Raw genomic sequence first — 26,899 nt, 5'->3', positions numbered from 1 at the left:
TTCCTTCCCAGCTAGGGGTAGTCCTGTCTCACACACCTACTGCAGCTCTTTGAAAGAGTTGTGAAGAGCTGTGAGTAAATAATTAGCTCTAACAGTGGAGTTAAGTCAGCAGGGGGTTTTAGAAGTGACTTGTGTTGTTCAAAATGTTCATAAATGACCTGGCAAACAGGTGAGCTGTCAGGTGGCAGTCCAGTGACTGTTATTGAGGGTAGTCAAGACAAGTTTCAACCATGAAGAGTAATAAATGGGCTTTGAAGCAGAAGAACTGGATGACAGCAAGAAATAGGATATTTAACACAAACAAATATGAAATTATGAACGTGCAAAAAACAATCCTAAGTGAATACATAAAATGATGGACACCAAGCTGAACATTCAGCTGATCTCAGGGTTATGACTGACTGTTCAGTTAAAATATCACCTCAGCACCAAATTAAAAGCCAAAACAAAAAGAAGTATGCGATTATGAGGAAAGAAGTAGAGAGCTGTCTGCAGGACGACGAAAATGAGGGCAGGAGTATGACTGAGAACCATAGCATAATGAGTAATGTGGAAGATATGAATAAGCATTGATTAATTGCCATCTCTTCCAATACAAGTGTAGCAGTCAGCATTACACCAAGCTAACAGAAGCTAGGTTCAAAACCAAAAGGAGGTAGATCTTCATGCAAGATGTAGTGGAGCTGTGAAACTCCCTGTTGCAGTATGTTCAAAGGGTAGGCTGGACAAGTCCATGGAAGAGAAATTTATTCAGGATTACTCAATACACATGAATCAGAGTCCCTGAGCCACCAATGGCTTAAGGCTGGAGAACTTCTAGGGCAATATATTCTAAGCACTAGCCCTGTTTCTATAAACTTTGCTATCACTTTGCACACACGTGATCTTCTAGCTGGGCAACATATTTAGGTGCTACTGCAAGGTAGTTTACAGTGATAAATTTTAATCACGAACACATATCTCTATTAACATGAAAAAAATTAAAAGGATTGTCACGGTATTATATGATTAAAATAGATACTAATTGTTTAAATGACAGGGTTTGCTTAAAAATGTAATGAAAGTAGTTGTAAGTGTAACCTGAACTAATGGGGGGAAAAAAGGCAGAACTTTAGAACGGTTTTATTCCCCCAAAGATTTTAAAGTAGCCTATTTTATGATCAGCAAAATGAAAGGTGGTATACTTTCAAAGAGCTTTAGATTTGATAAAAAGAATGAAACACTGAAATAAAGATCCTGCTTTGCACACCTCAATAGCTCTGCAACAATGACCTGGCTTGTCCAACATGAACTCAGGCTGGGTGGAACATCTGGAAAAGCACACCATCTGAAGGTGTAGGACCCTGCCCTCTTCTGCAAGTACAAGTGATATGCCAGGGATCATTATGATGTTTTAAAAAATGCACAGCTCTGCAAATTCTACTGTGCTAGCTTCCCCACCCCAGCTTAACATACAATTCCTCTGACAGTATCAACAGTTGCCTAACATTACATTTCACATACCACCACAGTTTGGATGGCATGTGCTTGTTTGAAAGAGAATTTCAAACACAAACAGTTACTGAGATGAGGTTTAAGAGAATAGTGAAGGAAGTAAACTGAGAATCAAGGTTACAAAATGGCTCTATTCATTCCTCTGTGGGGATGAAACGGTATGAACAAAACAACCAAACCCCAAACACTATTTACTTTGGGAAATGGAGTATGTCAAACTTCTCAGAGTAGGTGGAGTCAACTAAGGACACAATTGGCCTAAAGACACCACCACCAAATTCCCATGCACAGTGATATCACTGCATGCAGGTACAGCTGGCTGCAAGATCCCAGGAGAGGAAAAGCAAATCACATGCCCCAAACACAGAGGTGATTTAGGCATGCACTTATGCACTAGTGAAGATCCACTTACAGGCAATGCTGGAGTTGTGATTAAAGGTCTTATAGAAATCACAAGCATTGCTGCTAAGGCCTCTTACATGAACAAATTTTGTAACTAGCCAATGCTACTGCCTGATTCTATTTCTGTGCTCTTTTTTTTTCAAGGCACTGCAGTATATAGTAGAAATGTGGATGATGAAATACAGCTAGCTCTGTTTAACCTTTTTTGGGAGGTGGGCGGAAAGGGAGGGAAGACAACTACAAACATTTTACTTGATGCAATGTTCTCCTTTGTTTGCTCTTTGGGAGAGTTATAATGCAAGATTAAGTTGACGCACAGGGTATTTTTATTAATGGGAACCTGAAGTAAAAATATTAGCAAGTACAACTAGATAGAATAATTTATTTGAAGGATAAAAGCCCACAGGAATACGCTCTAAGCATGGCAGGTAAATTCAGTAGCTAAGGTTAAAGTCAGTCCTTGGCTATTTCACTGACAATTCAAACAAGATTTGTCAGAATTATAGCATGAAAGAGACTTTCACACAGAAGATCTGTCTATGAGAGATCAAAAGACAATCAATTCACTTCCCAATTGCCGATCAGTTTCTTTGCTACATTAAAATCAGATAAAAATCAATCATTAACAGATTTCGCAGCCTTCCTTTTCTTTATTACTTGCTGCCATCCCTGAACACTGTAAAATGTCAAGGAACTGATGCTATCTTGTAAGACACAGCAAAAGCCCCAGCAGTAAGTTATCAGAAATTTCCTACTGTGGAAGAATATAGGTTATATATTTAAGCACAAAGAACTTCAGAAAAAAAGAATACCAAAGGAAAAAAAAAAATTAAAAGCACTTTAAGTTTACAACAAAGAAAACACCTGAAGGTTGATATTATTCTAGAATTGTATAAGTCAGAGGCAAGGAGGTTCACCATCCGAGACACTTTAAATTTGTACTTACCATGAAATCCCATGCTGAAAGGTTCAAGGAACAAAAGCAGAAGTGGTCAGGAAGAATGGAACTATCTCATTCTTTTATGAGAGGCAAGTTTCCTGAAAAATTGTGTTGCCTGTTTGCAGCACCTGAGCTACACAACCAAAGACACACTTCTCAAACATAAAGGAAATATAAATGATTTGTGTCTCTGTTCTGACTGACCTGACAGAGTAGCTTTTTGTTAGAAATTAGTGATTACAATAGTATTACTGAAGAGACTGGAGGTCATGGTTCCTTACAGCACAAGCTTTTCAAGTACTGCATACTAGTATCTAGATTATTCCTTGTAACCAACTCATCACTTCCTCTTTTCCAATTCTGCCAAACCAGTGACATGCAACTGTTACCAATTGATTTAGTGTATCAATAAGTTTCTAATATGATTGGTATCCTAAATATTTTTAGAGCATGGAAGACAAAATTGGTTTTGGGAATGTCTAATTTTCATCTTTCAACTTGACAACACAAGAAAAATAGCATCTGAGATGCATGATTTATTGCCTAGTTAGTGACTTCAAATTCCATGTATTAGTTGTGGAAAAAAAAAAGACACCTAGGTATTTACATGTCAAACTTACACTCCTATGGTTTGTGTAACACCTGCTACAAATTCCTTTCTCATTGGACACCTACTTCGGAAAGTTACCTGTCTAAAGCATGGTCAGTACTTGGAAAAGCTATCTATCCTTCAAGGAACCATGTATTTATTCAGTGTCTAATTAGTGTCAACCTGAAGAACATTTATGCAAACTTGGTCAGGACTAAAAATAAGTAATTGTAGCTCATCTAGCCAAATGCTGGGAAAGGTTGGAATTTATGTCCAATACATGGTCTGATTTTTCTAACTTTGCAAGAAGAAATAAAAATGCAGTACATGTAAAAGCAAAGGAAGTCTGGAGAACAGCTGACTACAAACTATTATTTATCAAGTCTAAAACTCAGGGTAGATGTTTCAAGATCTCAAAGATACAAAAATTCTTTTAATTTAAAATTTCATATTTTGCCTTGAAAATCCAGCACTCTACCAGCTGTCTACCAGGGAATACACAGAATTGCTCAATTCTATTGAACGATCTTCAGGACCAGGCATTTTCATCTTTCCTTCAATGTAAAACTACATTAAAGGGGAGATGAAACACAGACAACTCCAAAGGAAGGCGGAGAAAGAGAATAAAAGAGCAAAAGCTCCTAGTTGGAAAAAAAGAACTATATCTAAAAAACGTATTTCTATTAGTTGAAAGAGAAAGGAAGAGACTTCTGGGCAAGGCCTGGCAAGACAAGAGGAGTATGCTACTTGAACAAAGCAATAGAGAAGACAGAGATTCAGGAATGGCCCCAGAGTAGCAGCTTTGAGAATCTGGGGAGTGAAAGGGTAAAAAGGAAGGAAGGGAAGGAGGGAAGGGAAAGGTTGCTGGAGACACTGGAGAAATTAGGGAAGCACTTGAATATTAAAAATACACTCATATTATATAGTTCATGGTTTAATTTCTAACTTTTTTAGTTTTGTAAAACCCTCTCCCAACCCACTTTGTGTTACTTCGTATACTTTTTTCCCCTCTTTCATAGAGTACTAAGAGCTACCCAAAAGAAACAAGTATTTCTCCTCCAACAGTTAATTCAAATAAGTACTATACTTTAAGAAATATTCTGAACACTTTCAACATAAAACAGAGTTTAAAACAGCCACAGTTGTGACGTTTCAAAAATCAGTTTGGGGGACTGGTATCCTAATCAAGGTGAAAGTCTCTTCAGCAGGTATGATATCAAGACTGCGTAGATACTGGAGTAACTCCAAAGGGCGAACTTCATTTCCAAAAGATGTTTGTCTTTTTCCTTCCTAAGGATTTAGGTCTCACACTGCATGTACAAAATTATAAGCTGAGCTTATAAAGGCGTACTGCAGCATTCTGAAGAGAACTAAAGTCAAATTCGTGCCATGTTCTTGAACATCATCATCTTAATTTCAGAATTGCTCTTTCCCAAAAGCTCCCTATGAGCTCCTGTAACATAACTTTACCCTCCCAAGTGTTAGCTATTATTGTCATTCCAAAACAACTACAAAGGAACAAAAAAGTAAATTTAAGTTACAGACAGATTTTCCCTGTGCGTTCAATTCAATGGTACAACCCCAAATTAGATCCTACTACCCAAAATATGCTAGTTGAGCTTTTTGCACGGTTATGATAAAGGGACAATTTGAGGTCATTCCCCCTAGCAACACACAACAACAAACATTACTTCCCCTGTACAGCACTGATTTTATGATTAAATAAATTTATCAAAAAAACTTTTTTCTTTATTATAATATCCAACTGATAAGCAAACCAATTCTACTTCACAGCTCCATTCCAGGTGTGAACGAACACACTGATAGCAAAACTTATGCTTCCTCAAACTAATTGCTTCTTATTTCTAAGAAAAGGCAGTCTGGGAGACTGAAAATGCCACACAAGCAAAAATGACACAGTGTTTAAAAAGATGTGATGGGTTGACCCTGGCTGGACGCCAGGTGCCCACCAAAGCCGTTCTATCACTCCCCCCTCCTCAGCTGGACAGGGGAGAGAAAATATAACAAAACGCTTGTGGGTCGAGATAAGGACAGGAGAGATCACTCACCAATTACTGTCATGGGCAAAACAGACTCAGCTTGGGGAAAATTAACTCAATTTATTTATTACAAATCAACGAGAGTAGGGTAATGAGAAATAAACCCAAATCTCAGAACACCTTCCCTCCACCCCTCCCTTCTTCCCAGGCAACAACTTCACTCCCAGATTCTCTACCAACCCCCCCAGTGGCACAGGGGGATGGGGATGGGGTTTACGGTCATCACACATTATTTTCTACCGCTTCATCCTCCTCAGGGGGAGGGCTCATCACACTCTTCCCCTGCTCCAGCGTGGGGTCCCACCCACGGGAGACAGTCCTCCACGAACTTCTCCAACATGGGTCCTTCCCACCGGCTGCAGTTCTTCACGAACTGCTCCAGCATGAGTCCCTTCTACGGTGTGCAGTCCTTCAGGAGCACACTGCTCCAGCTTGGGTCCGCCATGGGGTCACAAGTTCTGCCAGAAAACCTGCTCCGTGGGCTCCTCTCTCCACAGATCCGCAGGTCCTGCCAGGAGCCTGCTCCAGCACGTGGTGCCCACGGGGTCACAGCCTCCTCTGGGAACCTGCTCCAGCGTGGGGTCCTCCACAGGCTGCAGGTGGATATCTGCTCCACCATGGACCTCCATGGACTGCAGGAGGACAGCCTGCCTCACCATGGTCTTCCCCACAGGCTGCAGGGGAATCTCTGCTCCGGCGCCTGGAGCATCTCCTCCCCCTCCTTCTTCACTGACCTTGGTGTCCGCAGGGTTCTCTTACATATTCTCACTCCTCTCTCCGGCTGCTGCTTCCACCTGTCCCAACTTTTTTTCCTTCTTAAAAATGTTATCACAGAGGCATTACCACTATCACTGATTGGCTCAGCCTTGGCTGGAGCCAGGTCCGTCTCTGAGCCGGCTGGTATGGGCTCTGTTGGACACGGGGGAAACTTCCAGCAGCTTCTTACAGAAGCCACCCCTGTAGCCCTCCCCGCCCCCCCCCCCCCCCCCAACCTTGCCACAGAAAGCCAATACAAAAGAAATCCCCCACAGTCAATATACTGGAAGCCATCTCTGAATCATCCTTGCCCATCAGGTTTCCAGACACTCTTTCCAACCTCCTCTAGCAGAATTCCTATCTGCCAAGCCTGTAAATGGGAAACAGATTCTCCTTTTGTCCTTTAGGATTCAAGAGTTATTCACTTATCTATTTGCTGGTATAATAAAATCAAAATCTGGGTTGAGAAACTTACCACAAGACCAACTTTAAAAGATTAGAAGGGAGGCTAGCAACAGTCTCTATGTTATTAATCCAATCAGACAGGTTTATGCCTGTCATCTTTGCCCAGATTTGAACTCCTGTTACCCAAGATAATAGGAACAGGTGATGCAGGAAGAAATGCTTAACTATACAGTATTATTTGCTTGTGGCTCAGCAAGCAGTTAACCACATATTGTGAAACTCTGCCAAGATGTCCTCCTACAACAAAGGAACTTTAAAAAAAATAATCAAGACAACACAAACACAATCAATAATTGGCAGATTTTGGATGGAACACTATTTACCTACTATTTGTTCTTAAAATAGAAACCAGTATTTTTACAGGTTTTTAAGAGTGATTTAAATAAAAAGAACTTTTCCGCTTGCCTTAACGTACAATTATAATCAGCTTGCCAACTGCAGTATCTATTTATCTCTCTGTTACTGAGATATTCTGGCAGGGGTCAAGGCTCAAAAATACACTGAACTATTAAAAACATCTTTTTCATGGTGGAAAGAAATGTACTTCTGCACATCCTGAATTTTTAATTTCATTTTCTTTAGAGCACACTGCTCAAATGACAACAGTGGAGATGCTAGAGGAACCTGTATCACATGTCAGTGCACCTAAATGAGTATAGCCTCAAGACAGCCTATATAGCTAAGGCAGGGCAGTGATTAAGGAGGATCACTATGTGGGAAGACATTTTAGGTACAAAATTTGACTATGACAGAAAGACACCATATTTCTAAGCCTAGCAACATTTATGTGGTATGCACTGAGATTATCAAAGGGAGTCTCTATTTGGTTCTAGTTTCCTAATCATGAAATCTTTCTGACACACACGGATACATTCACACATCCTGACAATATTTGGTACTAACTTATCCCAGAAGGGTACCAAGAAGCTAAACACATTAAAGTTTGTGAAAAACTTATAGATATTCAGATTAAAAGAATGTAACACATTTTATCAGTGGAATAGCACTAAGAAAATTGTGTATACTGTATTCCTTGCATCATTTCAAATCAAGCTTAGACAAAATGCGTAAAGATTTAACAAAAAAATCCCTGCTGGTATGGTTGTAATTGAGACATTTGAGGGATATCCTATTGTCAAAAATAAGAAAAAGAAAATGTTTGTATTTTGAACATGAGCCACAGTTGCCAATTTGGCCACCTCAGAAATGCAAGCTCTCCTTTAGTCCCCAAAAGAACAATGAGAGGTTACTGCGGTAGAAGACTCTCCCACAAATCATCTTGGTTTCATTCTGTTGCTTAAGAAAATAATTTCGTGGCACTAGGTATTAAAGGACTGTGCATGTGCAGTACAAACATAACCTGTCCAAGATAACTGAGGAAGAATAAAAGAAAACACATATGTATAAAAATGAAAAAAAAAACAAAAAACAAAAAAACCCACACCCGAAACCGTCTCCTTTAATAGGCCAGTTGCACAAAACACGCTTCTGCTACAAGGCCTCAGCACAGTATTCCTGAACACCCCTACATCTTGACTTTAAAGGGAGTCAGCTGTAGGACCTTGTTAGATTTTAATTAATAAAAACCAGGGAGTTGCCTTGGTGAAAAGTAAACAACATTCCAGTTGCACAGAGTCTGATGTAACATGGGTGGTTGCATATAGACTCTACCATTAAACTATTAAACAAAATATGCTGAACAGATTGGTACATGAACAAAAATAGAATGCTAGACTTTCATAGCATTAGTATAACAAACAAAACAAGGGTAAATCTATCCTTTTTCCTAGCATTTTAAGTGTGCTCGGTTGTACATAGAAAGTACTCAGCAGTGCCAGTTGCACTGCCAAGATCATTCATTGCTAGTGACTAGTGGTTCTATTTGAGGGTTGGCTGGTTTATTTTTTTTTTAATTTTGCTGTAGTATATGAAATTTAAGAAAGGAAAATACAAATTATTATTTGTGTATTGGAAAGAGACTAGAAGCCTTCAGCATACAGAGTTAAAAAGATAATGTTAAAGAGATTTCCCTGTATTATGTGCCTTGATGTGGCAAGGCGTACCACCACCCATTATACTGACCCAAATTCTTTGATTTTTGGCCCCATACTGCCCTATGCTGCTCTAAATTATGTCACATACCAGCTAGTCCCAAAGGACCATGCATTGGTGATAATTGTCAGAATGCAGCAAACTCATGCCCTCGTTCCTCATGCCATCCCTTTACCGTGTCAGCAGTGAGATGGGAACTTCATTTAATTTCATACCAGCCCATCATGACATCCAGCCAGAGGAAACCCTAGCTAGCAATACATCCTGAAGACCTCACCCTACCATGTTGCTGGAGAAGCATGATGAGACTAACTAAAAAAAGCTTAATTTATGGGGGAAGCAAGTGGTGTTGACACAGCTTCTGTTGTTGATTCAGAGTTGAAATGGAAGAATGGTAGTTCAAGGGTGAAGAGTACCTTGCTTCCACACCACCATGATAAATGGCATACCATTAATGACATTGTATAATACTGCTACAATAAACTGCACAGCTTCTATTCAGAGGGACCTTTATGATCTGAAGGACTGGACCAACTGAGGCCTTGGGATGCTCAGACTGGACTTTTGGAGGAACTCCTCTCCTAAGGCAGGTAGCAGAGCAGCAGAACATTTCCTCAGGGAGGCTGTAGGATCTCCACTGTGGGGAGCATTCAAGATGCGGCCAGACAAAAGCCCAGCTACACAAAATCTGAGCTTGTGCTGGCGGTAGTCCCGTGCCAAGCAGGAAGCTGGGCTGGATGATTCAGAGTTCCTTTCCAACAAAGAGCTCTACGACTCTGATGTGAAATCTGCCACCCATTTACTGCAAATTAATTTTCTGCAAAACCACTGTAGCTATCACAGGTTAAGGAACTTGATATATTTTATAAATTGATGTGACCTCCAAAATTTTAACGTAATACTAGAAAAACAAAATCAGTAAAGAAATTCATGATACTGAGAAATATGATCCCTGTTACTGCCGAGATGTGCTCTAATTAGAATACTGTCATGAAGGGGAAAAAGGTTGTTAAATTATATGTAATCCACATTTTGACAAATACAGTATAATGGAATTTTTTTGCTTTGACTGTTGCATAAAAATCCTGAAGTTTTTGCTCCTTTTATAAATGGAAGCAATTAATTGCAAAGAGAAATAATGTTAAAAGAGATGTAAAATAAACATTTTTAAGTCTTTCAAAAAAGTTAATGTTAAAATGTTTTAAAATAAACAGAGCAAAGGCACTGAAATCACAGACAATACTAAATGACTGTTCTGGATGTGCACCAATTCTGTGTGTCAAGACAATTAAAAGGGCTGTTAGATTGCAATTGATCAAACAGTGCCTAAACTTTCAACAGGACTTCCTTTGTCATGATATACATTCATCATTCAACTCTCCTTGCAGTTTCTATGTCTACTGCAGGAAAAACTGCTACCTGAAATGCAAAAAACCAGAGGCTCACTTCTTGAAAATGAAACACATTTTCAGAGATGCGTGCAGAGCTAAAAACAAACGGCCAAAACAGAAACCAGAAAATAGAGATGGAACTTAAAGAAAAAAAAAAATTAAGAAGGCAGTAAGAGAAACTTAAGTAGTAGGTAAGTGAGCAAATACAAGAGTACCAACTGAAAACAACAAGATTTGAGGTGGTAGGAAGCAAGTTATACAGTCTTCATTACAGCTACAAAAGAAACACAGACAATCTTCAAGCAATGGAACAAGTTAATAGGATCACAATGTAATTACACATATACCTGCTATCTAATGATCTTACCATTACAGTGTAAAAGGAAAAAAACCCAACCAAACCCCAAATATCTGGGAAGTCAACCAGAAACACGACCTGAAGGAATTACCTCCACAAAATGTCCCAGAAAGTCCTACTTGCCCCAGAGAGGAAGGCTAGGGAAGAGCAGCAGGCAGCTGCTGCTGAGGTACATGCAACCTCCCAGAACAGAGGTTGCACAGCTGTTTGGGTTACTATCAAAGGCAACCACGAAGACAGGAAAAGGAAAGCAAGCAGCAGCCATGCTGAAGAGCAGAATTACTTTGCATGCAGTACTTAACATATGGAATAAACAGTACTGAGGCAACACAAGGGAACAATTAGTCTAAATGGTTTTGTAAATATCTTGGACAAATACCAGAAGAGAAGAATACTGAAGGAGACACTAATTCAGGGGAGGGAAGGGGCCTAGATGGCTCTTCTGGCCTCCTTTTGTCCTTATGTACCCTGTATTTATATTTGAATGCTTGCATTAGCCAGCATATAGGCTATTTAAGGTCACGAAAGCATTGCAGTAGCATAGCTGCCTCCAGCAAGTAGTGCTTGACATCACTAAACCACACAGAAGAGCACAGCCCTTTTATTGGCTTCAACAGCAAATATCTGCAAGCAGAATTGTTTCGCTCTATTTGTACAGGTTTTTCCACTGCACTGTGGTGTTTGCAACTTTGGTACTAACAGAGTTTTGTCCACTGAAATTGTTAAATACCTCAAGTTTCCTCCTTGTGTATTTTCAGTGGCCCCTCACCAGAAACCAGCTCAAAGAATTTAGTTTTAAAATCCAATGAAAAAGAATCTATACTTTAACATTCTAAAGTTTCAGTTCTTGCCAAATTTAACTTATCTTCCTCTGTGGGATGTTTGACACATACGCACATATTAAATATCACACGTAGGATCTGTGATTTAAATTCTGTAATATTCTTTTGTCAACACACATGTATGTTTTCCAAACTATACAGAAAGAACTCCCAATTTTTCTTCCATTAACACATCGGCTACATTATTTGTAGAAATCATGAAAGACAGGAATGGTTTATAACCCCACTGAAATGAAGAGATTTCAAAACACTGCTACCCCATGTCATTGTTTGATAAGTGTCTTAAATAAGTATTTCCAAATTTTCATAGCTAGATATATCAATTACTGCACAAAAAAGAATCCCACAACCCTGAAAAACCAAAATTATGCAAGGCAGGTGTGCCTCACAGTGTACATCAGAGTTTTGGCTCTTAATCATCCAAATCAAAGACCTGTTGAAGCACACAGGTTCCTCCCATCCAAGTGCCCGGGGTTTCTTCCCACGAAAACCAGGGTGGGAAGTGGGATGTTGAACATTCAGGTCATCTTCTGACACCAGTTTTGAATTTAACCAGGGTGCAAACCTCAGAGGTGGGTCCCACAGTTTAGCTGTAGCCTGTGACAGCTCAAAGACAAGAGAAGAATTCACTGATTGGCAGTGAAAGAGAGCAGGGAACAGCAATACTACTCATTTGACATACAAAAGAGGACAGGTACAAGAATACTTCTTGTTGATTGAAAGGGGGGGGAAAAAAGCTTCTTTAAACATAAAAGGAGTATGCAACTCCTTGGCTTTAAGGTGGCCCGCAGGCCAACTCTAACTACCTCTGTGTGTTTCTTCCAGGTTGCAGATTAATCAGGTCCTGCTAGTCCTTAAGAAGTGCGGGCTGCAGAGGAATGAAAGATGTAAAATGTAGAGGATTCACATGACGCTCTGCTCCGCACAATTATGTTTTTGGCTGTTTCTGCTTTCTACAAAGATCAGGTTGCATGTTTTTCAAAAAGCACAAAATACGGCAACTCCTTTCCATTTAAAGTATTACTTTTCTAAGTTGCCTACAATCTGCACTTTCATTTAAAGAAAGCTGAAGTTTAATATAGTTACAGGATGCCTGTGTTGGGATAACAGTTCAACAAATCCTTGTGCTTTTTAAGGGGATTCTCCAGAGAAAAGCTCCTAGGAAAGAAGTTCTCAGTATTTCTGAAGGGGAACTTGTTATCTAGGAAAAGACTATTCAACAAAAAGTCTCACACTTGGGAATGTGTCTTTTACACACATTCTCCAGGTAGGTCCAACGTGCAAATGCTGAAAGGAAAGGGGGTTTTAGCTAACATGCGCATGAGCCAAGTAGCTCGTGTAGTTAAGTAGTGGGATAGACGGTGACTGCCTCATGTGCCTTAAATGACATCAGCAATACAATAAATCACTTTCTTAACAATAATTAGGGAAAAGAAAACCCCCAGAAACCCAGTGGTCATGTTGCAAAAATCAGCCACTATTTATTTTGGGGCAATGGTATCTTCCTACAACAGATTATTAAGGAGGTATTAAAGCTCCTTTCAAGAAGACATTAAGCTTAAAATGCCACCGATTACTGACAGGAAAGAGGAAGGCAGAAGGCAAAGAAAACTGAGAGGTGGTAGCTAGGCCTACCGTGGGGTCAGGCAGCTTATGGGAAAAAGGCAGGTCACCGGGCGAATGAGCCCTTCTGGCAATCTCGCACTTCAGTCGTTTCTTTTGATCACACAGACAACAGGCCAGTCTCCCTCCTGCTCATCAGATTCCCTGCAGGGCTGTTCCTCTGCCATCCTCCTCAATCCATGCTCCCTGTGCCAGCAACGTGGTTGCTGGTGGGTGCTGCCATCTCTCCCCAATTGAGGGGGAAGAACACAACACAGGCAATCAAAACTGAGGCCTTTCACATCCAACTTAATTCTGTATTTCACATTTTTTAGAGGTTTTATCTGAAAATCCTTAACTCTTCACTTCCAAGTGGTCAGAGATTTGTACCTATTGAACATGGCCATCTGGAAGCAAGCATTAAACAGTAGCCGACTTTTTGTTAAGTGTTTAAAATAATAAAATAGAAAAAGTCTGAAGACAGAACACTAAAACGTGCAGATTGCAATTAGTGTGAAGTTCGCTGAAAACAAATGACTTAGTCATAATATTCAGAAAGCAAGCCACATATCCCAAATATGCAAAAATCAGCTTCAGTGAAGTGTACTCTGTTAAAAGATAGTATCATGTTCCGTAGTGGTGGGTTTGGATTTATATCAAGAACTAGGAAAAATACCCACACGGCAACAAAAGCAGGTTCAAAGTGTACTCTAGGAAATTTGAGTTTTCATAACTGTTGAGTAAATGTGCCTTTCTATACTCACTGCATTTGCTGCCAAGACAAATTCTAATTAACTCATTGTAACTGCTGTTTGTCAGTTTTGGTAATTAATTAATACCCAGTTAGAATGGATGCGCTGAACAGCTAAAGCTTAACTTCGAGTTGAAAGAAAAACCCTCAATGACCTGCTCATGTGATTATATTTAAGGATAAATTGGCAGAAGTCTCAGACTTGTCAGATAATTTTTAAATTTAATGCAGTCAGTAACTTTGAAGCACTTTTCTTCTGCAAGAGCTATTTCATTCCAAGCAGACAGTCTGTGGAATTATGCATGTTTAACAGAGAAACTACTGCTTCAATTGTGATTTCCCAGCAACTCTGTATTTAATTGTTGTTTTTTAAAGTAGTATTTAACAACAGCACATTATCCACCAAACCACAATTAACTTAGTCCTGGACAAACTCCAAGTTAAGTTTCCCTATGTATAAATTTTACAGTTCAGATAAGACCTGATTTTTTTCATTGCATTTTCAAGAAACACTTAGTTTGGAATTTTTTAGGTTAACATTTAAACCTGGTTACCAGACCCTCCTGCTTGCTCTATTAGTGCCGTATCACAAGCCATAGAATAAAAAATGATGACACTTGTTTCAAATTTCTCTGGTCAGCCTAACTAATTTTACGGAAAACATTTCAAGGAGTTCAAGCTGGCCCTACAGTTGGCCCACACAGTTCTTTAGAACAAAAGGTCCTACATAAAAACCCCCAAAGATTCCTATTAATTCTTAGGTATGAAAAAAATCCTGCCATCTGTGACAGACACAGTTCAGTACTAACATGGATTGATTCTGTTCAGCAGGCTTCCTTTCTCTTACAAAAACATTTCAGGAAAGGAAGGTGAAATCTGCTGTGTGTGCTTTAATGTCCTAGGGAAATACCTGAGAAAGGCACTTCAGTACTGCACCAGGGATGTCAGAATAGGAATAAAAATACCCTCCAACCCCTCAAACTGCAAGAACAACATAGGCAATAAAAAACCCCCCAAACATATGATGTATCAAAAAAGAGGTTTTGTAAAACTAAAATTAATTTCAGTAGCAAAGTAAACACAATCTAAGAAAATAATAATTAAAAAAATCCCTATTGCAAATACAGGGAAAGATTTCAAAAGTACTAAGTATTGGCCTAGCTAGCAACTGAGATGATAGTAATTTTCAATGTCATTGCCAGAATTAGTTTTGACTAATTAAAAGTGCTTCTGACAATCTCACTGTACAAAGATACAAGTCTAAATATATGGGCAACAGTAAAGAACCAAGAACACCTTTGTCTGATGTCCTAAAGAAAAATTACTTTGTTCCCTTTTTGCTTCATTATCACTCTTTGTAGGAGGGTAAACATATCTAGAAGCAGTGATACCACAGTAAAAATGCCGAGGAGGATATTTTAGAAGAGTACAGCTTTACAATGGTACTTAGAAATGCCTGTGTTGAAACAGGGATTATTACAAAGAAACATGGTATACTCACAGTACATGACAACATAACATGAAACAGAATTGTATGTTTAATTAGGGTAGCTTGAAATAAACTATACGTACACAAGTGAAAAAATACAACACCTTAATGGAAAGGTTTGTATCTAAAGGAAACAAATGTGTTTAAAACTAGTGAAATTTCTGTAGACCATTCCACTCTAGCCAGAAGTACGTTAAAGGAAGGGAGTTGGAGAGGGCTGTCTTGAATCGCGTTTCCCTTTTCTTTTGTAATTTCTTACTAATTCAATTTTCTATACACCTCTACCATACAAGAAAATCCTTTAAGGGATACACTACTTGACACAGCATGTAAAAATACTCCTTTCACCATCAGGTTACAGAACCTTAAGCATACAGGCTAACACTCTAGAGAGAAACCTGACAAAACCTCCAGGAAGACACAAACCCTTCCCAATGTTCAACTCTAAGTTTTGCTCTGAGACTTGAGGCAACACTGACCTCTGGATTGCCACAAAACTATGTCAGACAAAAAAATGCCCCTTATCTCCTATACAGAGAAACTAGTACCTCATTACCTAGCAACAAAATCAGTCCCACCAAACTGTGTCAAGTATGTCATATCTCAATGATTAGGTCTAATTGCTTAGTCTCTTAACTGAAAGAAAACCATCTTAAAAAATCTCACTAACTGAACCATTTAAGGACAGCATTAACATATCCAGCATTAAAGCACCATTTAGATAATGGACACATAATCTTAGTTCTTCTACAACTATTTTCACTGATTGTTCTGTGCTGATACAGAAGCTGATTTCAGAAAAAAAAATGAACAGCCAGTACAGTTGAACGCCCGGGACAGAAGTACAAGTCAATCTGTTTTGAATGTCAATCCCAGTGTACCCCGATCTCTTCTGAAGCTGTCAACAGGCCATCAAAAGGTGGCTGCAGAAAACCAGATGATTTTTAGGACACAGGAAGAGTTGCAAAGCAGAGCTAGACTGGAAATCCAGTTACAGTACTGCCTACAGTTTCAGAAGATTTGGATGATGGGGACACAGCACATACAACAAGGAGGAGGTATCACTGACTCACTGGCCAGGCATTGCATAGAGGCATGACCAAACTAGGCTTAATTGAAGAGAAAGCCCTGCAAAGCTACAGTAATTCCTGCTTCCCATGTCTGCAAAAATGCTCTGGGATTTGAAGAGGTCATGGACTGTCTTGGCTCTCTACTAACAACTCTCTACTGAAATCATCAACTCAGATGAATAAGCACATTGTTATATGCCAAATAGAAGACCTTCTTACTTCTGTCTTCTACAAAGACAAACATATAAAAAGGCCCAAACATGGCCACTCATTTAGAGTCTGTGTATTCATAACCATTCTGAAACAGCAGGCTTCAACCAGTGATGTGCACTCAGCAGTAAGGCATACCAACTTTAAAGGTGAAGCCCTTCACAGCACCCCTGCATCTCAAACGTAGTGAGAGGTGGTACCTGGCAGTAAATGGATAATATGCTACAGTTTTCCTCCTTCAGCTCCTAACAGAAAAGACAGGTAAAAGATAAGAAACACCTTAGAGCAAATACACGTGTTTAATTTTCTCTTCTATTTTTTTTTCCCCCATCAGTGAAAAACATACAGAAACATTCAAAGTCTAAGAGTTCAGACCAGGTTCTTGTTACTCTCCCCTGTCCGTATGGGAAGGTTAAATGCAGTCACCGAACTCTGCATACCACCCTCAGTCACGAAGAACCCTCTGGCACAGCTCACAGACCAGTAAAAAATGACCATTTCAGTCCCCAAAGCATGGAGCCTGATTCATTTAAGCAAAACAAGTTCTACTGACAGCTGGTTTTCTTAGCGTATTCACATCCACATATTTATCAGAAAGAAGCTCTCCAGGACAACACTGTTTATTGCAGGATTATTCCTGTGAATCCAGGGAACACAGCATTCACTGAGCAACAGTGTTTCTACCTTTATATCTTTTTTCCTTAAAATGTGAACCAAAACAAACCCATTTTTATTTTCTTTAGCACGAACGACTCATGAAAGAAAAAAAGAAACCACAAACATACATTAATTTTTTTTTTAAAAAAACCCACTTCTGATCCACATTCATGTGGACTACGCTGACACACATTTTAAGCATTAATATAGAAATTAGCTGTTCAATCTCGCACTGACTCCTGGGATTTAGAGACTAGTGACTTTTAATAAATGGGAACCAAAGATATGATGGATACTTTTATTACAAATTTCCTTTCCATATGAGTATCTAGTACACTTTCACTAGAAAGGTAATTTTGAGCAAGCAAGATGCTTTCTACTGACAGGTTTAGAGACATTATGAATAATGCATGGAAATGCAGAGACATAAGGGGTAAATAAATATCCCAGCAGCTCCTCATTGTGCAGAAGAAGCCTCAGAATACATCTGTGTCTACTTGGCAGCAGGAGACGGTCAGGTGGATGAGCAAGTGAGAGGCCTCAGGTACTGAAACTGCTCAGCTCTCTGACCCTCTCCCCAAAGCACAGCAGCCATCAGCGGGGGATGAAAAGCATCCTGCAGCCCATCCCACGAGGAGAAGGACGAGCCAGGGACATGCACTCACAGATGCTGACTAGCACCATCCTCTCAAGTTGGGTGGTCTGTCTACAGGGTTTCCCAGGTTATCACCTCCTCCAAAAGCGTGCAGAAACTTGTTTTTGTGATACTACAGTTATGATGATAGTTTTTAAAGAAAACACATATCATAAATACCCCACGTTTCATTTTAACTTAATCTAATTTTTGAAATAATTAAAAACAACTGTTACTGGCATCTATCTGCTTATTGATGCAGTGCATCAGTGAAGAATAAGAACAATTCTTAAAATGATAAAATGAAAGCTTTTTTAAGTGATTGATTTCAGATTAAGAAAACATTAACTAGAAATTGTTGTTAATGTGTTTTGAACAATTAGTATTTTAGGGAATGTTTTTAAATTATCAAATTTTAATGAAAGCATCAAACCAGGTATAATTATGAATAATTATTGCTGAGATTTTTATAAACTAACACAAATGCTTCTCATCCTTAAGTGTGGGATTGTTTTTTTACTCTATGAACTGGACTGAACACTTGCAGCCAGACACCACACAAGTCAGTGGAACACCGATATTGACTCCAATGAGCCACACCACTTCTCTGCTGCATTTTTACCCCTTCTTTAATATGTGAGCTTTTTTCAAGCCAACCAATGTACTAAGGTCTTGGCCCCAAACCATAAAAAGTGGACATTTCCCTCATTTTGCAAATCTCTCTTCCACAGTCTATGACAAAGAGCAGTCAAAGTCTTACTAGTATTACGTTTACATCCACCTCAAAATAGAGCAAATGTGCTTTACAATAACCCTTCAAAGCAAAAACACTATATTCATATTGCTAAGGCTCAAATTTGCTGACAAGCTGTGGGTATGTATCACTTTTAGAAAGTGCAATGTGGGAATGCATGTTTATATGGTAGAGCACAAAAGCAATGAAACCTCTTGGGAAAGCAGGAGATAACTCCTATTACACAAAAAAGGCCCTTTGCTCTTATTTCTCTACAAAGCTGTAACATTTGTATCTGAAAATGTTTTTGCATAGGTCAGGAAAAATGCTGTTCCTGTTTGCTCGTTCTTCCTAAGGTGAACAGAGTTTAGTATTAGCAAAATAATTGTGGGAATTTGGTATTTTTCCTGTTTTGTTGAGTACTTGGGAACTGTCAACTAGTACTTACTCCACCTCAAAATCTGCTGCATTAAAAAAATACACTAGTGATTTGCTTACATGGCTTTTGTAGATGCAATTACTGTTAGCAGCAGGAAAGAACTTTTATAAGCAGAACACAATTCAAATGTAACATGCCATGGCCTCAAAGTCATTAAACTAATCCTCAGGGCTTCTTGAGGCTTTTTGTATTTTTGGCAAAAAGTATAAAGAAGTATGCGTTGTTGCTTCAGTTCCCAAACATTGGAAAGTTAAATATCTAGACTGTCAGCCCCTGCTAAACAGAGCAGAGACTGGTTTTGGGAAAGAACAAGAGACATCATCTCTGTTATTAAAGCGCAAACAAACACTGAAAATGTACCCATACATTTTTCCATGGCACATAAAATGTAGCCAGTAGAATAAAGTAAGGTGCAACAGCTCACACACAACTCTGGTATTATGGATTACCAGTATCTAGATACTATGATGAATACCATACATATGCATGAGCACAGAGTGAGTTAGATGAGTTAAGTATCTCAACTTTGATACAGAGATAACATGACAAGGTGCGGCATGGAACTCCAGGGTTTACTGGCATGATTTTAACATGCTATAAATGACTAAGCCATAAATATGCCACACGTCAGATATGTACTAACACCACTCAAATATCTTTCTGCTATATTGCTCTACAACATACATCTAAAATCAGATCTTCTCTACGGCACTGACAGAAAATGCAGCACTTTTAGGAAGACAGTGTTCCTTCATATTGCTATTATGCTTGGTATCAAGAGGTTAACATCTTTCTAAAGATACTATTGAAAGGGGGAAAATCACCAATGTATTCTTTAGCACATGAGTCATTTAGACAGACTACCTGGGTGGCCTGAAATACACTTAATCAACATGTGACTAGAGCTGAAAATACAATGGAAACTAATGACAGCCCATTTGCTTTTAACAGCAGCTGAGCAGAAGAATCCTTTGGAACATGCGAGGATAATTACATGTTTGACTACAATTATTCCCTCAGCTAATGTTGACAAAAAGTAGTGAATTGATAAAAAATATGAAAATGTAAAAGCTGCTAAATATATTGTGTGTGTGTTTGCACGTGCATGTGTAACCTACATTTTCTTAAGTAAAATATCTGGGATGCCTTATGCCTTTATCTAAATCAAATCTTGGGGTTTGTTTTTTTAAATTGCATCCAATATTTTATCCAGACCAATGCCCTGCTGAGAAAAATGTCAAGATACTACATTCCTTCACTCACACAAACTTTATCACTGAGTTATTATAAAACTGTGGTAGTCAGTATTTCCCATCCTTTCTTCTCTACCCAGAAGTGTCATCACCAGTTCAGAGGAAAGCCACTGCAGTATTAACCAGAAAAACAAAGCATCACTGAAACAACGCTAGAGCAGTTTGACTGTTGTATACTGAACAGTCTAATGTAGTTAATTTTTTGAAGCAGACACTACAAGACTGAGATACTGAAGGGAAGGAGGAGCATTAAGACATTCTTAATTCCAGAAATGGAAGAAGAGAAATTTCATGAAAGCAGACTGATTTCTAATCCTCACCCTTCCATTTTAGGAGCAGAAATTTGTTTCTCAGCAAATCTGTTTGCCAACTGGAAAACAGATCAGTACGGCTCAACAATCTTAAAATGAAATATTCAGATATTCTCCTGAAAAAACTAACTTACTAAAGCTGCAAATTCCTAGAAAACAATTAATAAAGCCCTGTAGCTTCTACAACAATACTTTATTCAAATGTGTTGTGTATATGCAGTGAACTTACCTTCCCAAAACAAATTAAAGATTCCCCCACAAAAAAAGCTATCAGTATGCTGTACTGTAGGAGGCACTCAAAATATACCGCTACAGGAAAACACAGCATAGTTTTCATAGATTATGATGCTACAAGAATACCACACGTAGCCAGTGATGACTTTTCTTCATATGAGGTCCAGCCATAGATACACAACTAGCCAAAAGAAGATCTGTCATTTCTCCACTGCACACACGCTTGCAGCAAACACTATGACTTTAAGCAATTTAAAGCAATAGCATGTTATCACCTAACCAACATTTCTCACATATATCAGGAAAAATTGAAAAGTTCAGAGATGAAGTAGAATCAAAACACCAGAAAAAAAACCTGTCTCACTCACTGTTCAATACGCGGGGAGAGGTACAGCTTAGGAAAAACCTGAGTAGCTTCCGCATCCTCAAAACTAACGGAGAGAAGCGCAACATCTTCTCCAGGATCTTCATTCACATCCTGTACATAAAAAATAATAAATATAAAATGGCAAGTAACAAACTGAATACTTGTAAGATTACAGATAACTAATAAGTCAAAACCCAATTAATTTAGTAGATGCTTAAGTGGGGAATCTAAAGTGTAACCATTGAAAAATAGGCCTGGTATTGCCCTGGTATGCTCTGTTCCACAAGCAGCTGTGAGGAAGGAACATGCAAAGCACTTAAACACTGTTAGGAGACCCTGCCCTATCTGGGGACAAAAAAAAAAGTGACTCCTGAGTGGTTTCAGGAAGACTGCCTTGTGCCATTTGAAGTTTTGGCAGGACTGAAAACTGTCAACATCCAGAGAGAATAGCTGCATACCAGCTATTAACGTGCAGAACAAAACATGCCAAGAAACTTAGTGATAAACTGCAGGGAAGAATGGGTCTTAAAAGCCTAATTGTCTTAGATGAAAACTGAGACAGAGCTGACTCTTCTCAAATTCTGCCTTGGTGTGCAGCTCATTTCTGACACCTGAAAGAAAAGCGTACTCTTGGAAATGCCTATAAAATGGTCACGAGCACATTATGGCTTCACGAGCACGCTATGGCTAGAAATCAGAACGCAGTTTTAACCTGAAATTGCAGGACAACACTCAATATGAATGGTGAGGACAAAACCTAGCTGCGGTCCTGTTGCGGTATGATCAGTTTATGGATGGGATTATATGGCATGGTTGCCTGTAACAGCAACAGACAGGATCTCGTGACCCACAATGTTCTCTTCAGTGTTATGTTTCCTAGTGGTACTATCATCTACAGTAGACGAACCAGCACAGATTACAAAACCTTTTTCAACAAGACAAACAACAACAACAAGTACCCAAGAGGGCAATCTTCCCCCAACCTTTTCCCCAGTATTTCATATATTTCCGTCATTAAGGAAAAAAATTAAACAAGGAACAACATTCACCCGTGAAGCGGTGTATGGCATTAACTACCTTTTTCCCATTAATTTTCTAATTGTCAATCAAACAAAAGGAACTATCAAGAGAGATTAAGTAGTAATGCTAATGATTTAAAAGGTTTTATTTTAATGGGCGTTCTTCAAGAGATGATAAGTACATATAATACGTTCATGCGTGTAGGTATACAGTTCTTCCGAGACCATGTTCTTTTGTTTCTAATTCTTTTCAAATAATTTGGGTTTTTACAGAATAGAACCTACATGCATTTTACAAGCTACATGGACAAAACCAAACATATTTCATCTTGCATTTAGTATTAGAGCTTAAGTTGATGTGCACACACAGATTGACACCACACATAAGACCAGTTTCTATAATACCACCCAAGTGCTTACTGATCAAAGATAATCAAAACAAGGAAGAAAAAAATAACAACCCCAAAACAGATTAGGTGAACACCACCACAGCATCCATTAACTCATACAGTAATATTACATTGCATTTTCTACACTCACTAGTGGCTGCTTTAATATGAAGACTCATGCCAGGTAAAAAAACCAAACCACACAACGACATACATCATCACGGTATCTTTGCATGTTAAGCTGCAATAAGCTGATGGGTGTAGTAAGATCAATAAACTGAGACGTGATTTTTTTTTTTTCATTTACAAAAATAACACACAACACGCACTACGGCAACTACTGTGGCCAGCACAGCACTGCATTATGTTCATACAGCTACTGTCCACTGCAAATGTGAGTAAAGAAATTGGCATCCTTCTATAACTACCACTTTTCAAATGGATGCATATTTTTGGCCCTGAGAAATGAAAACTGTAACTTAAAGACCCCCAAAACCAGCATTCCTGTAGGTTTTAAAAGATGCAGTGCGGTACACCATGAAGATGCTCAACCTTATTCCTCGGGTGGCTGCAGATTTACACAGATTTATGACAAAGTCCCTTGTATCTGACACCATACTGTTCATTCCTTTCAGACTTGGTTACTTCTATTTATGCAAGAATCTGCTTGGTAGAACTGCATTCAACCCTAGTATGTTTGTTACAACTGCTGTTTATAAAACTAAACCAAAACCATGTCTTACAGATAAACTGCGGAAAGCTTTTCAACTAATAGACCTTTTTGATGTTGTCTGTGCCAGTCACAACTTAACTCCTTCAGTGATCTCTCTCCTGGTCATCTCTACAAACCTGTTAGTGACTAGGTAAGATGATGGATCCTTGTATTACCAGGCAATGACATTTCCCCAGAACAGGGGCTGAGATCCTTCCATTACACCAAAGTGTCCAAAGGCAAAGGTTGTTTTAATGCTTCTTATCAAACTCTGCTCAGGCAGTGTTTTCCCTTTTCGCATTTCTGCATGCGTATTTCTCTCAAAGCACAGGCCAGATTTAAACAGAACAGCAAAGCAAAAATCACCTCTATTTTTATTTTTCAGTTGGCTTCAAAAGAGAGAGTGACATCGAATTGCTTTAGCAATATTATTCCCTTTTAGGAAAAAAAAGAGGCTGTTGAACTAAAGTCACAAAACATTTTTTAAGTAGCCATGTTCCTTTTCATAATTTGTATTTAAGTCACAACACAATGTTAGAGAATTTTATTTGAAAAATTGATTTTATATTTAAGAAAAACCCTAATTTTGTAAAAATTAAGAATGGGAATTTTCCATAAACATTAGCATCCAAGGTTAGAACTGCCACATTAAAGTACCATTTTATACTCACAGAACTTTTTCCACACAACACTCTACAGAAGGTATTATTAAAATGAACTTCCACTGAACAGAGAACACATCCTGGGCCACAGGAATTTTGAGGTTTAAAAACTGAATGTTTGTAAAAATGGTTGAAATCATTAGTTAAGCATGTGACAATGCACACCTATTATTTTTTCCACAACAGTCTTATGCTCAATAGTAAAAAAAAACCCCAAACCTCTAGCACACTGCAATGTAAAAGATCCAGCATAGATTTTCACGGTGTCTTTCTGCCATCTTGCTATCATGTTTGGTTTTTGTTTCAAATAACCTTTTCCTCATTTCATAAAATGTCCATTCAAATCAAACAGGAAAAAAAATGGTTACATCATTTAACACTGAAAATAAATAGTTTTCTTTCTCAAGAACTGCAAGGGGTTTCCTATGTTTACAGAATACTGTGTACAATGTGGACTGATCCTTGACTAAACCTCCAATGTACTGTGGAAATGCAAAATATACATAGTAAAGCAGTGTGGTGAGAAAGGAACAAAATAAAAAAAAAAACAAAAGATTTTCAACCCATAGACTTTTTTCTATTGCAGAGACCTTCTAGCAACAACTTACAAGAATAAATAAAACTTTTCACAAAGAAAAGCATAAAAAGAAAGCTCACGGTATTTTATTCTAATTTACCCTTTGTCTACTTAGCCAGTGCAGATTAAAGGTTCATTAATTAAGTATTTTTGAAGCTCAAGAACAAGAGGCCATGTGAAAATACAAACACAGCACAGAACAGATGAAGGAAGTCTGAAGGCATTTAGAAAATTTTTTTCCCAAAAAAACTTCAGGAAAAGACTTTAGGTATCACAAGACTCCAAACTAAAACTTAAAATCCTACTTCTAATTGTATCGGCACTGCTTAAACAACAATTTGTTAGTGTTCATTCATATCAATCTAAATTTACACTCAAATGCATGCTTCAATGTTTACAGCTGCTCCCTTTGCAAGATACTTAATCTTTTTACAAAGTTGGTATGAGTTGTTTATGAAAATTATCATCAAAACCACTTTAAATACACCATCCAAATGGTATTGTTTTCTCGTATCCTACCTACTGTAATTGAAAACTGGGAATTTACTGGAACTGACAATTTATTATGAGTCAGATGGTCGATAGCCAGTCCAACCAAAACATCTGCTCTGCACAGTCACAACTGCTATAACCCATTTCCTTTTGTGCCTGGAGTCCAACCAAGTTGTACATTACAGTTCCTTTTCCTTAAAGATGCAGAATCTGGAAAATCAGTTATTACCTTTTCTTAGTTATCAACAAAGAATCACCTTGCAACCTCTGATTAGAGTATTCTTTCAAGAGGAGGTATTTCTGTATTTGGCATGCACGTGCAATACCCTGCACCAAATAGCAATGCATAAAGCAGTAAGTGACTGCAGGCTTATTCCAGGCAGTGGCAAGACCTGCCTTTCCATGGAAGTGGAAGACGTGGGAGGCAGGGGGGATGAGGCTGGGAGGAAAGAGTGTGCAATGGGCCAATGCGTAAACCAAGGACCTGGTATCAGGAATCTGGTTTAGCACGATTAACTGTAAAGCAAGAATGAGAAGAAAAGAAACTTAGGATTTGGTAGAAAGGATGGGAAATGATGTGCAGGAAGAGTATTGGCATGCTTTGGGGAGGACAAGCAGCTTCTGGCCTAGGGGATGGTAGGAAATTAGACAAGGGAGCAAGACTTCTGGTAGGGCTGTTAAGTTTGTACCATAAGCATAAACAGCAATTGGTTTGGGGATAAAAGTGAGGTAAGGAAGAGCATACAAGTTGTTCAACCTACTGGATGTTCCTTTGGGTAAGGAGAGGCCACGCAGACAACTGATGTTGCAGAAGCCTCCAAACTGTATGGTCAGGACAAATCTGCTTCAGGAGATTTCCAGTCCCAGCTGACCATTCCTACCTCTTCTGGGAGGTTTCTGATCTCTCAGCTCTCGCTACTGCTCAATTGTCTTTGTGGTATGACTGTAATCGAGGGGATGGAAATCTCCAGCAAACAGGGAGGGGAGGGGATTGTTTAAAACACTATAAGCAAAGGATAAATGCAATTTACAACTTCTGTGATGTAATGGGGGGGGAGGGGAGGAAGTGGAATAGAAAGGCAGAATATGGATGAGAACATGGAGGACTGAGTCAGCATTGATCTTGGCATCTGCAGCCAGCTTATGACAAGTAGAAGTCTTTTAACAGACACTTACTTGAATGTGGTACCTCTCAGCCCTACCAAGTCAGTCAGCTTCACAGAAGTTGACTGTGAAATTTATATTTCAGGATCCTTTCTGGAGAAAAAAGGTCTCCAGAGGAAATGCATGAGAATAACATGCATTCAGAAAGGTAATTTTTCTTGGGGTCAAACTTAACCCATGTAATTTTGCATGATACATACCTGTAATGGAACCACACTTATTAACAACTGATCAGAGACGTGCACAACAGAATTTGTTTTTAAAGCTGAAATGTGAATTGCAGCAGAGAAGAATACACACACTATTTACTTCACTAGTACTAATGGGCTACTTGCATCACAAAGGTTAGCAAAGTTCGGCCTTTTTCCTCCAAATGACAGCATGCAATAACTTGAAGAGCAACTGTCAAATAAAGCACAAGCAACTTGTACCCTTACTGCGTAGCACTTCCACTAGCCAGCTTTCATACAAGCAGTTACATGTTCTCCCAATCTTTTTCTACTTGTAATGTGTTTTTTAAAAATAACAAAACTAGGAGAAAGCAGGCTAGGGAATGTGAAGTGGCAAATGAGACTGAGAAATCTGCTTCACTCTAGGGAGAATATGTAATTAATTATTCCAGGAAATTCTTTCTTCTATCTTCCAGGAAACCCACCAGGTCTGATCAAGGAGTACGGATTCTTTAAACAGGATCTTTAATGAAAACAAAGGCAGTTACCTTGTGTGCACTGCCCACAGCATCACAGTGTTCCAAACACAGCCCCTGTCCCAAGGTAACGCAGCAA

The 26,899-nt window shown here is 38.8% G+C and overlaps 1 protein-coding gene across 2 annotated transcripts in view; it reads right to left on the bottom strand.

Annotated features, from left to right (window-relative positions):
* BABAM2 (BRISC and BRCA1 A complex member 2) overlaps positions 1 to 26,899 on the bottom strand; it is a 178,975-nt gene that overhangs the window by 64,924 nt on the left and 87,152 nt on the right. For both annotated transcript variants that reach the window (XR_007510127.1, XM_049833744.1), the window contains exon 7: positions 21,101 to 21,210. Coding sequence is in view for 1 of the 2 variants with exons in the window: in XM_049833744.1 (XP_049689701.1) it covers positions 21,101 to 21,210 (110 nt within the window). In the remaining variant the exon portion in view is untranslated. The remainder of the gene's footprint in view (positions 1 to 21,100; positions 21,211 to 26,899) is intronic.

This window comes from Accipiter gentilis, chromosome 30, assembly GCF_929443795.1.
Source record: "Accipiter gentilis chromosome 30, bAccGen1.1, whole genome shotgun sequence".
In the NCBI taxonomy this organism is placed as follows: Eukaryota; Metazoa; Chordata; class Aves; order Accipitriformes; family Accipitridae; genus Astur; species Astur gentilis.
Note: the sequence above shows the minus strand (reverse complement) of the source record. Positions and strands in the feature narration are given on the sequence as shown.